The sequence below is a fragment of the Perca flavescens genome, chromosome 11 (genome assembly GCF_004354835.1).
Source record: "Perca flavescens isolate YP-PL-M2 chromosome 11, PFLA_1.0, whole genome shotgun sequence".
Lineage (NCBI taxonomy): Eukaryota > Metazoa > Chordata > Actinopteri > Perciformes > Percidae > Perca > Perca flavescens.
Window position 1 is genome coordinate 9943995 of NC_041341.1, and position 14598 is coordinate 9958592.

At 43.1% G+C, this 14598-nt stretch overlaps 1 protein-coding gene across 2 annotated transcripts in view; it reads right to left on the reverse strand.

Moving 5' to 3' along the window:
• Positions 1-472: 472 nt before the first annotated feature.
• Positions 473-14598, reverse strand: part of LOC114563757 (kalirin) — a 169698-nt gene continuing 155572 nt past the window's right edge. The window contains exons 43-56 of one of the 2 annotated variants that reach the window (XM_028590599.1): positions 13494-13640; positions 12704-12799; positions 11273-11391; positions 10595-10661; positions 8453-8556; positions 8278-8347; positions 7203-7289; positions 6808-6900; positions 5797-5847; positions 5573-5650; positions 5183-5368; positions 3951-4122; positions 3185-3396; positions 473-962 (exon numbers count right to left, since the gene is read on the reverse strand). In XM_028590599.1, the coding sequence (XP_028446400.1) occupies positions 675-962; positions 3185-3396; positions 3951-4122; positions 5183-5368; positions 5573-5650; positions 5797-5847; positions 6808-6900; positions 7203-7289; positions 8278-8347; positions 8453-8556; positions 10595-10661; positions 11273-11391; positions 12704-12799; positions 13494-13640 (1770 nt within the window). In that variant the 3' untranslated portion in view covers positions 473-674. The remainder of the gene's footprint in view (positions 963-3184; positions 3397-3950; positions 4123-5182; positions 5369-5572; positions 5651-5796; positions 5848-6807; positions 6901-7202; positions 7290-8277; positions 8348-8452; positions 8557-10594; positions 10662-11272; positions 11392-12703; positions 12800-13493; positions 13641-14598) is intronic. The other variant, XM_028590597.1, reaches the window with a different exon arrangement.

Here is a 14598-nt window from a genome sequence, read left to right on the forward strand (position 1 = left end):
CATACAAAAAAAAGAAAGAAGAAAAAGTAGGGTGTTAGGAACTGAAATTAGTGTCCGGTTTTAGCTCCACATGAGTGTCAATGGGTTTCTCTCTCTGGTTTCCAGAGTCAGCTACAAGTTACAAGATTTTCTATCCAGTCTATTTCTGTTGGATAAATCCTCAGTACTCGTTTACATGGACAATTATCAGTGTGTGTGTATGTGTGTGTGTGTCTGTGTTTGTGTTTTAGTTCGGTTGCAAGCCTGAAATCCATTTTCATGTAGTTGCCACAGAGCCGTCAAGTGACAATGGCCCAGAAATTAATCTGTCACTGCAGCAGCTTGACGGACAGTAAAGAGACCAGTTCTGTACCTTTTTACCTCCGAGGAACAACAAGACAAAGTCAGGAGTTAAAAGAAAAAGAAAAAATCTCCTGTGAGGTCCAACAGTTCGTTCTTAAAGGGGGGGGAGGGAAGGTAGGAGGGAGGGAGGAGTTAGGAGGTGAGGGCAGAGGCCATGAGTAGTGAGGACCTAGGGGATTGGAGCTGATTTAAAAAAAAAATTAAAAAAAATAATGGGTAGACAGAGTTTGTCACCTCAATCTCTCATCCAATCCGAGTGCTTGGTTTGGAGCCCAACCAGAAGTGCGTCTGTCTGCAGGTAAAGGAAGTGCTTGGGGGGTTGGGGGGGGGACTTACTTGATGTTGTTGGCGTCGGCCACCGCCGCCGAGAAGGAGGAAGTAGAAGAAGAGTCTTTTATGGACCTTGTGAGCGGGACTACGATGTGTCCCGGCACCCAGCCCTCGGCGGCGGGCGATTGGCTGTTGGCTGGCCGATAGACGAGGTACATGTTCTGCTGATTGGTGGCCAGGATCTGGACCGTCTCTCCCTGACTGACGCAGATCTCGTTCTCCTTGAGCGCCGAGTAGTCCTGCGAGACCAACATCGTGGAGGAGACGCCGTTACAGCCGCCTTCAATGTCCTGTGGGGGGAGGGAGGGGGCGTATGGCGAAGAGAGAAGAAGACAAGAGGAGAAAAACACAAAGAGGAAAAGAAATGACAGACAAAGAGAGGAGGAGGACAATTGAGGACAAGGTTAAGGTGAGTCTATGTGGGTTGGATAACTGTCCTGCTGGCTGTGACGCCATTACAGCTGACCCAAACCTGGGGAGCACAGGAAGGCCAGGGCCCGGGGGTAGGGGGAGGAAAAACAATTACAATCAGGAGTGTCAGCATTCTGTTTCTTTTTTAGCCCTACGACAGTTGGTCCCATCTACTGTTCCAAAAAACTAGCTTTTCTTACAAAAAGTTTTGGTTCCTTTTTAAAAGGTTTTTGTCATGATTTTTTTTTAAGGTTTTGCTGCTTTTTCCTACATTTGACGTTTTGCCTATTTTTTCAAGGTTTTTTTTTCCAGATTTTTGTCACTGAGTTTTTTTTCCAATATTTTTTTTAAATGTTTTTGTCGCTTTTTTTAATACACAATCTCTTTTCTTGGAGTGATTTTAAATAGGTCTAGTCTTCACTGACAGTGAACATTTATTATTATTATTATTTTGACATCCCATATTTTCTAATATAAAAAACTTGGAAAACGGGTCAAATTTGACCCAAGGACAGCATGAGGGCTAAGAGGACTTAATCGACATGACATACTTTAAAGTATTAAACTGAAAGATAATAATTAAAAATAATAAGACTATTATATAAATGTGTGTTTAAGTCACTAATGCCGCATGAGGTAACAGGATGGTAGCTGAGCTTATGGTCCACAGATAAGAGCCCTTGCATTTACGGTACTATGAACTGGATGTCCGTTGTCCTGGTCTCTGCTAGCGTCGCAAGTAAACGGTTAATATAGCCAAACAAACAATGAGAAGAGCGATAGCATTAAACTTCATAAAAAAGTGAAAGTGAGATCCCCAAAACACACCTGCAATTACCGCTTATCGCCATCGGTGCTGAAGACACAGAGACTTGAGATTGTAACCTTACGTAGAGTGCTTAAACTTCCGCCCAAACAGAAAACATCTGTCATGAATGCACATTTTTTTCAAAAGGAAATACCATTCCCCTTCTTTGTATTGGGAAATAGTAGAGGTGTAATGAGATCTCGTCCCGGGAGATTCAATGTGACGAGACTTGTCATCGAGGTAAAAATTGTCTCGCCATATTGGTCACAACTGCAGAGCAGCCGCCAGTACACTGACCTGGTGCGTGTCTATACGATACGATTCTGGCTTTGTAGATGAGTCTGGCTTGGACCTTTAAATTAGCATACAAGATTAGCATAGAAGACGGAGTTCACGTTTGCAGAGCTGTATCGGAGTTGCAATTGTACAAAGCTGCCGTTAAACCCAGCGTTAGAACGTTAGAGGGTACGGGGTCTCTCTCTCTCTCTCTCCCTCTCATACATCAACCAATGTGTCCCTGAGCAAGACTCTTAACCCCTAGTTGTCCCAGAGGTGTGAGACCTAAATGACATGTAATGTAAAAGTGTCAGCAACACATATCTCAGAACCAAACTATCTGCGAGGTTAGGGGCTACAAGGGACTCAGTTTTTAAAGGTTGCCTACTATAGAGCCTTAAAGAATGTAGTACGCAGTCTTTGATCTATTTTAGTTGAGTGTCACTTTAACTACTGATTGCCAAACCCTAAAAGTCTTGTTCTCAGATATATTTCTCCCTTGAGGGGAGGGTCACGGTGCTTCGATGTAGAGCTGTAAATTAAGAGAGCGAGCAGAGCTGTCAAAATGTTGTCGGTCAAAGTAGGCCAGAGAGAGAACAGCTTGGTAAGTGTGTGTGTGTGTGTGTGTATATATATATATATATATATATATATATATATATATGCTGCACCTGCAGTAGCCCAGATTTTAACCTTGGCATTTAGCAAACGGGTAACAGACTCACAGACAGCCTGAAGGGGGAAAAAGTGTACTTCATGCCCTAGTTTACCACCTGTCTGCTGCAGTTCTACGGTTATAGATTTTCAAAACAATAAAAGTGCAAAATGAAGAGGAGTTTGTTGTTGTGGGTCTCCAAAACTACACCTTGTTAGTTGCGACTTTTGAGAAACTATGAAACATTATCCAGACTTGACAAAATATTGAAAAATATACAAAAAAATAATCTGAAGAAATAAAAAGCTAACAAGCCAGTTCCCCTCCCGTCACGGCTGTCCAGGCCGTTTGCAGGAACTCACCCTGGAGTCGAAACACGTCGAGCCGCCGTTGGAGGTAGACGCCTTCATCTGGCTCCTCCCTCTCTCCGTCTCCTTGTCCCCGAGGCCGACGGCAGAGGACGGGCGGCTGTGAGACGAAACAGAGGGCCGGCTCCCGGAGGACGAGCGGTTTCTGGTCAGCGAGGAGCTGCCGCCGGCTCCGCTCTTCTGGTACTCGATGGGAGACTGGAGAGCTACAATCACACCGGGGTTCCCCCCAGAAAACTCGTTAAGCCCGTTGTCAAGTGTCTTTTTTTTTTTTTCCGAGGAGGGCTCGGCTGAGGCTAGTCACAGACTGGTGCCAGCATTAAAGCAGAGCCCAATAACCCTTTTTCATTGCAACCATGTTTGATTTTTGTTCATGTACGATAGATTTCTCTATAATGTAGCTAAAAACACCCCGCTTTTTGGCAACCAGATAATACATTTCAGACCGCTAAAACATGCAAAACAACTGACATGGTCCGATTACATGTGTGGAATTATGACAGTAAAAATGTAACTAAATCAGCATAATGGGTATCTTTACAGTATCACTACTGGTTCATGAGTGTTTAGAGCAAAAATGGAGAATAAGAATACTTTTGGAACTTTGGAAAGCAGAGACAGAGACGGTGTTTGAGTGAGCTGAGGAGAACCTCATCTTTTTACACTGTAGTCTGTCTGGGGGGGGCGGGTCCTTTGTGTCATGCATCAGAGGAGAATATTGTAGGGGTGTGTGTGTGTGTGTGTGTGTCTATTTTCTCACCAGACAGGAAGTTGCTCTGAGCATCCAGGACATCCTGGATGTGTCGGACCCAGACCTGCTTGATGTCGACGTTGGCGGCCTGCAGGGTGAAGCGCTCTGACGAGCCGCGACACGACAAGACAAACTTACAAGGATCGCTGTCGGCGCTGTCCTCCAGACCCAGGTAGGATACCTGTGGGGGAGGGGACCAAGGTGGTGAATGCTGTTTTTATCTATCAGAATTATTTTTTTTGGGGAGGGGGGTGCATTGTGTCATAGTTTTGGGGATGGAGTGTCCCAGGTTATGTAGTAGATTTTTCACAGATTTATTGGGATCAAGTGGAAAAAATTACTAGATTTTGGAAATAGGAAAATAAACTCTAGGAGCAGGATCAAGAGTGTAATAAAGTGACTCTAAATATAATTTACTAGTCTCTATCTATCCATCTATCTATCCATCTATCTATCTATCTATCCATCCATCCATCCATCCATCCATCTCGTTGACGTTTCATTTACGGGCTTGTTCAGGTGCCACCGGAAATTCTGCTGGATGTCCCTAATTTTCACCTTCCGCTTTCTTTGTGTTGGAATTTTAAACTCCGGTGGATTTCTGAGGACTATGGTTAACTGCTCCTCAGATCTCTGCAGGGGAAATCCAGACAGCTAGCTAGACTATCTGTCCAATCGGAGTTTTCTCTTGCACGACTAAAACAACCTTTGGGGCGACCTCTAGCTCTCCCAGTAGAGTGTGCGCCCCATGTAGGCCACCAGGCTGAGGCCTTGGCAGCGGCCCGGGTTCGAATCCGACCCGCGGCCCTTTGCTGCATATCGTCCCTCCTCTCTCTCCCCTTCAAGCTTTCCTGTGGATAGATCCTGTCGCCATAAAAAGCCCCCAAAAATTATATTTTGGAACTACTTTTGAACTTGCACGTTCCACCAAAACAAGTTCCTTCCCGAGGCTATTTTGCAGCGGCACCGTGGCTCCGTACGGCACTTAGCGCCCGCCCAAGACGATTGGGATCGGTTCAAAGAAATGTCAATAAACCAGATACACGTTTTTCTCCCATCCCGGAATGCTGGGTGAGCTAGCCAGACCTTCCTTGGCAGCGCTGTGGAGGAGGGTCTGGCAACGCGAGACTAGTCATTTACTAACACAAAAAAGTAGATGTAGTGTTGAGTTTGTGTTTAAATGTGAATTACTAATCTTATCCCCCCCCCCCAGAAAATAAAGGAACCCATCCTCTGTGTACCTTGATGCTCTTCTTGAACTGGTATCCGGGCGTGGACGAGCCTTTCCTCAGCAGCTCACTGAAGATGACGATCTGCTCAAAGAGGAAAACTCGCCGTTCTTTGGAGCGCGACAGGACGCCGGCGTCCTGCTCTGTTACAAAGAAGGTTTCCTGCTGCAGCAGTTTGCCCTGACAGGTCAGTTTGCCCTGCGGAGAAATCAAGATTGGTCGACACAATTAGTTTAGTGCTCACTGGTCAGTTTTTCTAATTATTACCAGTAATAAGCAGGTGGAGGGTTTACTGGAATACAGCAAAGCTGACACAATCATACATTTCTTTACTCTGCTGGCAGGTAAACTGTGCTTTGTGCAAACCGGTTATTAAATCAGCAGAACAGGAAGTGAATGTACCTCGTATCCCTGCAGCCGACCCAAATTCATCATGTCATTACACAGTTTAGGGACTTGAGACATCAGATCTACTGCTTTCTGTAGGAGCCAGAGAGAGTGATGTACATCTTAGGCTGGACAATGAATAGGCACATTAACAGACATCCACCTATATAGATATGCAATTGCTTCAACACAACAACAAAAAGTGATTTATGTGACATTTCAGTATTTAAATTTTTTACCTCAATTTGTTCGCAGTCGATGCCTGCCTTGGAGCTGTACTTCAGGAAGTCCTGAGGAGAAACATGGCCGCACCCTTAACACTGTCAATTCAGTTCACTACAGTTTCAACACATCACTGTACCCTGAATGTCACACAGACAGGTGTGTCAGATAAATAAACATGTCCTCCTTGCTTGCTATTAAAACAGGTGCTATGGGAGATCATACTTAACAACCAATAACAACTAGTTTCTTGTAGAACCTGAGGAATTTAAGGTCTCAGGTTGAAATCTGTTCAATATTTCCCTTAAATAAGTTATCAGTTAATTAGTCTGTATCCACGACGGTCCACTTCCGGGATTGTTCCGGTGCCGCTGGAAATTCCACCGGATTTCACTATTTTCAAACGGATGTCCGTTAACTTCCGCTTTCTTTGTGTTGGCGTTTTAAACTCCTAGCTAGACTATCTGTCCAATCGGAGTTTTCTGTTCCACGACTAAGACTACCTTTTATCGTACACATGTTCTACCAAAACAAGTTCCTTCCCGAGACTATTTTGTAGAGGCGCCGTTGCTCCGTCCGTTCAAGACTATTGTGATTGGTTTAAAGAAATTCCAAAAAACCAGAGCACGTTTTTCTCCCATCCCGGAGAAAAATAGACCATCCTACGCAGCGCTGTGGAGGAAGGTCTGGCAATGCGAGACTATCATTTATTGTATTTCTTTAATGTAACAAATCCCTTTCAAGTCTATTTGAGCTGAAGTAGATTAGTTTTTGCACAGTACAAATGATTGACTTCAGGTAAAAGATTGTGAATGGAATTATTTTTGGACCACTTCTATCACTTCTTCCATGTAACTTTACAGTACCAAAAGACATTTTCAAAGCAGTCAAAACTACATGAAACAGTGTTTTGTATCATGTGATAGATGACAGAAACAGTTATTTTATAAATTCTCAAATTATTATGTTTGCATTTGAAGGGGACTATGAGTTTTACTCTAATTAATCCCAATGTTACAAAATGTTACCTTGAGTAGCAGCTGGTATTTGGTGATTCTCTGGATCGGTTTGATGAGGAAGTCACTGAGGGTCAACCGGCACTGGGTGTCCTGCTGGATTCCCTGGAAGACAAACGGCCCCAGCATCAGAATGCTTCTTTATCATCAATTTGTCAAATTCATAGTTTCTTTTTATATATTTGGCCAGTTAAATATCACAATCGCAATATAACTCTTAAAATCTTCCATTAATGCAATAACACTGCTACAGCAGTGATAAAATAATGTAATTATATAGCGGAGAGTCTCAAAGTCTAAAAAGGACATTTGGTTGAGAGATTACTGCAATTTCAAGCTTTTGTTGTTTTGCTAAATTAAAAAATTTAGCTATTTACACAGTTACTAAGAGTCAAAACATCACTTACATCAAAATATGTGTCATATTCTGCTACGATGTACTCCGACTTTGGCTTATTCTGACAGTAAACCACATACATGTGGAGTCTTCTCTCCTGTAAAACACAAACACACAAACACACACACATCAAATACAGTGTAATAGCACACAAGTCATCAGCATCACCATCACACTGTGTCTAGTCTGCATCAACGGCGGTTCATTTACCAGATAGTTCCGGCGCCGCCTCAAGTTCCGCCGGATGTCCCTCACTTTCCTCTTTCCGTCCGTTTACTTTAACCTCCGATCGCATCGAGGAAACAATAACCGAAAGCTCGGAGTAACGTTACGCGCTGAAAATAGCAAGTTTTGAAGAAAATTTGGATCGCGCAACAAGGCAGGCCTGCTTGGTTGTTTAGGGAATGATTAGAAAGATGGCTAACACTTTACTTGAAGGGATCTACATAAGAGTGACATGACACAGTAATGACACATGGACCCTAACCCTAACTTGTCATGACAAAAACCGAATGACACTTACTAAAAGAAGAGTTATGTCATAAACGTTTATGACTTGTTTATAAGGTTTATGCCACGTTCATGACCGTGTCATGTCACTGTTATGTAGATACCTTCAAGTAAAGTGTAACCGAAGGATCTACGAAGAATATATTTATGGCATTTATTCTCTAACTGGGGCATTTTGGGACCCATTGGCAGGGATTTGACATGGACAAAATACACACGCCGATACACTGGTAAGAACAAATTATGTTTAGCCATGTATCCAGCTAATTTAAACAGCTCATGTTACTGTATTGTGTGAACAGTTCACTTCATTTAATATTGTATGTGGCGTTTTCTTTTGAGGGGTGCAAACGTTCCACCAAAACAAGTTCCTTTCCTGAGACCATTTTACAGAGCTTGCTGCGTCCGAAGCTAAGCGCCACCCGAGGCGATTGTGATTGGTTTAAAGAAATGCAAACAACCCAGAGCGCCGTTTTTTCTCCCATCCAGGAGTGTACGCTCCGGTTGCCAGACCTTCCTCCGCAGCGCTGTGGAGATAGGTCTGACAACGCGAGACCACACAGTGTCTAACTCACGTGTTTGATGAAGAGCTCAGGAAGGTGTTCGTGGTCTTCCAGACATTTCTCCAGCTCTCCTACGAAGAAACTGACAGAGACAGAAGAGGGATGTTATCAGTGAGCACATGCAAACAGCACAGCAGTCCCCTCTTTGGGCCCAGCTCCAGCCTTTGGACGCCAATGCTGAACTTACTCTCGGTGCCAGTCGTAGATCTGGTGGATGTTCCCGAAGACGATTTTGTCTTTTCCTTTCATGTCATCCGGGATGCCCTTCTCCTCGATCTTCTTCATGAAGACCTGCCGGGTCACAAAAGATGGGCACGTTGAGGATTCCCCACTCACTTCTGCTCAATTAGGAATGAAAAAAATGACTAGTGATGTACGTTCTGTGCCGAGGATTGGGAGAGTCGAGAAATCCCCAAAGTTTCCCATATGGAGGCTTGTATCGTTTTAGACAAATTAAGCCACTGATGACATCCAAAGCCTCGCTGCCCGTCCATACCACATGAGAAAGTGGTTCGAGGCACATTCACCGCCCTCTGCCCGGTTAAACCATTGCCACTTTCCAGTTTTAGAATACCTATATTGCCCCTCCTGCTATATTTATACATTGTATAATAATTGATTTACACACGTAATAGCCACATGCCCTCTCAAGGCAATCCGTTAATTATACAGTTGTTATAGAATAGTTTTACCACCAGCGAATACACACTATATTGATATAAATGGATTACGTGGAAATAGACTTTTTTCTTCATCGTTGTTTCTAAGTCTCTACTGGCGCAAAAAAATACAGCGTATCACTTGTCACTTCAGAGCATCTGTAATACTTTAGATATCTTTACATTACATGTCATTTAGCTGACCCTTTTATCCAAAGCGACTTACAATTGCTACATATGTCAGAGGTCACATGCCTCTGGAGCAACTAGGGGTTAAGTGCCTTGCTCACGGACACATTGGTTGCTATATTGCAGTGGGAATCAAACCCAGATCTCCCACACCAAAGGCATGTGTCATATCCACTGCGCCATCACCGCCCCATCTGCCAGTTTTACACTCTTTGACCAACAGGTGGTATTGTGAGCAACTGAAGCCTCGCAAAATGAACCGTTTTGCTGGATAGCTTCACGAGGCTTCATCTCACAATCACTACAAATTCCAATCAATATTTTACATCTAGCTAAAACTGTGGTGCAGAGCGGTAACTAAGCACACAGTTCTTTTCAGCCTTCAGGAGGTTCTGTGCTCATTATAAAACTTTTATGGGACTTATGGGATCACATCGACTGTACAGACAGGATAATGTTGATTGGTGATGGCAGCGGGTTTCAGGATTATCCAGCACAGAAAATCCCAGATGTGCGTTTTCCCTCAGGAGTAGGTGTAGAGCTGCAACCAGTCTATATCACCAACGTTTTATATATGGGATTGTTCCGGTGCCGCCGGAGGTTCGGCCGGATGTCAGTCACCCTTTGCTTTCTTTGTGTTGGCATTTTAAACTCCGGTGGATTTCTGAGGACTACGGTTAACTGCTCCTCAGATCTCTGCAGGGTAAATCCAGATAGCTAGCTAGACTATCCGTCCAATCTGAGTTTTTTAAACTTTTTTTTTAGGCCTTTATTAATTTTTTTTTTTTATAGGACAGCTGAAGACATGAAAGTGGGGGCGAGAGGGGGAACGACATGCAGCAAAGGGCCGCAGGTCAGAGTCTAACCTGTGGCCGCTGCTTTGAGGAGTAAACCTTAATATAAGGGCGCGCGCTCTACCAGGTGAGCTGTCCAATCTGAGTTTTCTGTTGCACGCCTAAAACAACTTTTGAACGTACACGTTCCACCAAAACAAGTTCCTTCCCGAGGCTATTTTGCAGAGGCACCGTTGCTCCGTCCGGCTCTTAGCCCCGCCAAAGACTATTGTGATTGGTTTAAAGGAATGCCAATAAACAAGAGCATGTTTTTCTCCCATCCCGGAATGTTGCGTGGGCTAGCCAGACCCTCCTCCGCAGCGCTGCACAGGAAGGTCTGGCAATGCGAGACTAGGCTGCAACTAACGATTATTTTCATATTTGAGAAATCTTTAATACATTTTCTCAATTAATTGATTAGTTGTTTGGTCTGTAAAATGTCAGAATGTTTTCCAAAGCTCTAGAGGACGTCTTCAAATGTCTCTTTTTGTCCACAACTCGAAAGATATACAGGTTTTTTTTTCATAAAAAATAAAATAAAAAAATGAGTCAAATTCATCGATTATCATAATAGTTGGCGATTAATTTAATAGTTGACAATTGAGCCAATAATTGATGAATGTTTGCAGCTCTAAGTGGGTGTCTCACCTCCACCACGATGCCCAGGTCTTTGACGTAGTCCTTCTCTGTCTGAATCAGCTCGTTCAGGACAAACCTGGACAGAAAGCCAACGGTGTAACATCAGCTGAAGAAATGGTTGACCTGCTTGCAATGTGACCCGATAGTTGTGGTACTAAAAGTTGTAGAAGAGGTAGTATTTCTAGTTCCTGAATTAGAAGCAGTGGTAGAAGTTAAAGTAGTGGTGATACACTGCAGGAGAGATCTAACAGAGGGGGCCTTTTTTTAACGTCTTTTCAAAAATTGAAATGTCTTAACATGAATCCAAAATTACATTTGCAAATATAAATCAGCCTATTATGAAAAAGAAAGCACAATGATGATAGGCTTACTGGCCTATTGGTAGGTCGCTAAGGTCGCCATCCCCAGATACAGTTAATCCTAAGGATTCACTGTGCCACATGTATGTTTAACATTAAAAGATGATTTATAAAATAATGCCAACAAATATTTTAATAGCTTAGCGTTCTATGCACTGAAAAAGGTATATATAAAGGATTTAAGCCGTTCATACATTATAGTACGCCCAGCTTAATATGCAACTTAATTTTATACAATATGTAGCAGGGGGGCCCTGATCCGTTGCTCGTTCAGCTAAGGGGTCCTTGGCGTGAAAAACGTTGAGCAACCCTGCACTAGAGTACTCACATCCGTCCTCTCATAGCTTTGGCTCTCTGCTCCAGTTCGGGGTTTCGCGGCTGGACGGGAGTGGTTTGCTCTGGCGGGGAGAGAGAGGAGAAGCCGGGGTACGCTCCTGGTTCCAGAGTCTGAAAAGAGGAGCAGGTCAGCGGTTAGACGTCTATTCAAGCTTTCTCCCTTTTCATAAAATGACTTGCCAGAGATGCAGGAAAGCACAGAAATTTGCCTCTATTGAGTCTATTTCATCCATTTGGACCAGCGTCCTAGAGCTTTATGACAAACGACGACACTCAAAAAGCAAAAACTCTGACAACTCACAACATCTGAATAATGAGGTTACTTCATGACAGCAGAGGGCAGCAGCAGCCTGGTCTTTAGTAGCCATAAGGAACAACCTGTGTTGGTTGGGAGAAGGGACTCTGCGGAAGCAAACTCCCGCCTCTAATTTTCTTGATTGCAACTCACGTAAGAGTGAAAATGAACAATTCTAAACTACTATGTGGTAAATATGCTATAACCCTTATAGCCCTTGTTCTTGTCAAATAGTTCTGAAATCTTTGTGAGTTATAGAAGGGACAGAAAAAAGGGCAATGAGAGGTGATACCCTGAATTCATGTATTATCTATGCACACTCTCTCAACTGTAATATCACTATTGTCCAATAAATAAAGAAGAAAAAAGAAGAAAATGAACAATTCTACATCAGCGCCAAATCTCAACTGATTCTTGAGAAGAGAGCGATTATTTACATAGTCTATTAATCTGTTGATTATTTTCTTGATTACTAGATTAGTTGTTTGGTATATAAAATGTCAGAAAAGGTTGAAAAATGTGGATCAGTGTTTCCCAAAAAGCCCAAGATGACGTCTTCAAATGTATTGTTTTGTCCACAACTCAAAGATATTCAGTTTACTGTCACAGAGAGAAGAAACTAGAACAATATTCACATTTAAGAAGCTGGAATCAAAGAATTTTTACTTTTGTCTTAAAAAAAAAACAAAAAAAAACTAATTGATTGTCAAAATGGTTGGCGATTAATTTAAGAGTTGACAATTAATCGATTAATCTTCGCAGCTCTACTTCAGACAGCTGTTAAATGCATCGTAGCAGTTTTTCTGACACCATGAAAAGTTTAAAAAAGTTTAAAAAACGAGAGACTTCATTTATAGAATGTGTACAAACAATCTTTTAAACTAATCTTCCTTTTTAACTTAATCTCACTTAACTTCTACGCAACGCTTTTATTTCTTACTGCTGCTATGTTACTTTATATACTTATTGACTCTCTTTTCTTACTCTTATTTTACCTTGAATTGAACAATTTCCCTACGGGGATCTATAAAGTAATCTGATTCAGATTGGGCCTATTGTAAAGACAAAATGTTTGTTACGTATGTACATGTGTATGACCCGTCCATGCACACAGTCCTACACACTCACCATTTTGGTTTTAACCAGTTTTTCTATGGCGCTAACCAGCTCTGCAGCGCTGGGCACCTCAGAGGACGACTGCAGAGACGTTAGCAAGGACGAAGACTGAGAGAGGAAGAGGAGAGTCAAGAGAACAGCATGTTAGAAAGGGCAGAAGGGGCGGGGAGATAGCAGGAAGTGGAAGAAAGAAAGGTGAGTTACAGCAAGAAAATAAAAAGGGGGAAAAAAACGGCAGTGGAAGAGAGAAGAGCTGTTAGTCAGCAGAGGACAGCAGCAGGAGGACATACTGTAGCACTTATACCAAATAAAAAGAAAAACGGATATCAAATTACACAACAAGAAATAATTGGCGATTACAAAATGGTAAAAGTGAAGTGCATCAGGAGGAAGTAGGGCCGGGACGATATGCTTTTGCCCCAAAATCGATTCTTTCACGATACACGGGTGCCGATTCGATTTGTATTGCAATTTTCATTTATTGCGATTCTAGAAGGATCGTGATTTTCTTTGCCTTTTTTAGCTCGGTTTAGCTGGAAGAGGATATGACGTAGTCGCCGTCGGCGGTACTGTACACACACATTTAGGTGAATCATTGGTTAAAAAAAAAAATAAATTCGCAAAAGAGATCACGATACACAGCGTGATTTAACTTCTATTTTCCACTCCCAGTAGGAAGCATAAACAAGCTCAATCTGCTGGACGATTGATAGAGGTTAGCGGACAGATCCATTCTAAATAAAGATATTAAGAAGCAGTGTAAACCCCCCCCCACCCCCCCCACCTGGCACCCGTGTCTCACCTTGTCGTCCTGAGCTGAGGGGTCCTTGATGATCTCCATGGGGGGGGGCAGAGGGGTGTGAGCCTCCTCGTCCTGCTCCTCCTCCCCACCGCTCTGCATCCCAGAGGGGGGCTTAGAGAGAACGTTCCCATCCTTCCCGATGAATCTCTGAAGGACACAGGAGACAGGATTCACAGTCAGAAATGGAAAATGGAAAATCCCTTTTTAAAACCACCTTGTTAGTAAACGGCCCCTTCCAAACACCTGATTACATGTACCGATCCTCAAACCTTTTCATGCTCGACAAAAAGCGGGATATTGTCACCACAAACTTGTACACATTCATGAAGTGTGTGCGTGCGTGCGTAAAGCGTGATTTATGCTTCTGCGTAGAATCTACGCCGTTGCTACTAGCGTAGGTACGTGAAGACATGAACCATACGCCAGACCCTAGCCGTAGCCTGACGTGTACCTCTTGAAAAATGTAACTAGACGTCGCGGCGAAGCACGTCGCTCGGTAGCGTTGGCATTCCCCCTCCCCCCCCCGCCTCATTTCCTGGTTCTCCTTCTCCATAAACAACATGAAATCAAGGAGAGGGTTAACTTCTCCTGCTACAGATTTCCGACTGTCGGAAAGCACAGGGGAGACACTTTGTTTCTCTCACTCTCTCTACCACACACCGCCCACGCACTCCGCACAACCATAAATCACGCTGAATGGGAGGGGCTGGGATCTTGATTGCATAGCTTTGTTGGTAAGGGGTAGGGGGGACCGGTTTGAGGATGTGGGAACGATTGAGCCCATGATTATTCTATTGATGCAACTTTGCACGCATTTCTATTTTGTTGTAAAATTCTATTGTTTTCTAAATTCTATATTCTATTGTACATTAGGTGTGAATGGGTTTGTAAAATTGTGTATTCCGATGTTTTGTACTAGCAATTGTGCTACAACCGGGTGCAACGCATCTCTCCTTGTTCTTATACAAGGTTCATGTTTTATTGTGCATTGTCCCTGTTTAAATAAAATTACATTACCAACATCACCAACACCACCATCACTTAATCTTAAAAAAAAAAAAATGATCAAGCTGTCCAAACACTCCTTGAGTCAGACGTCATCATG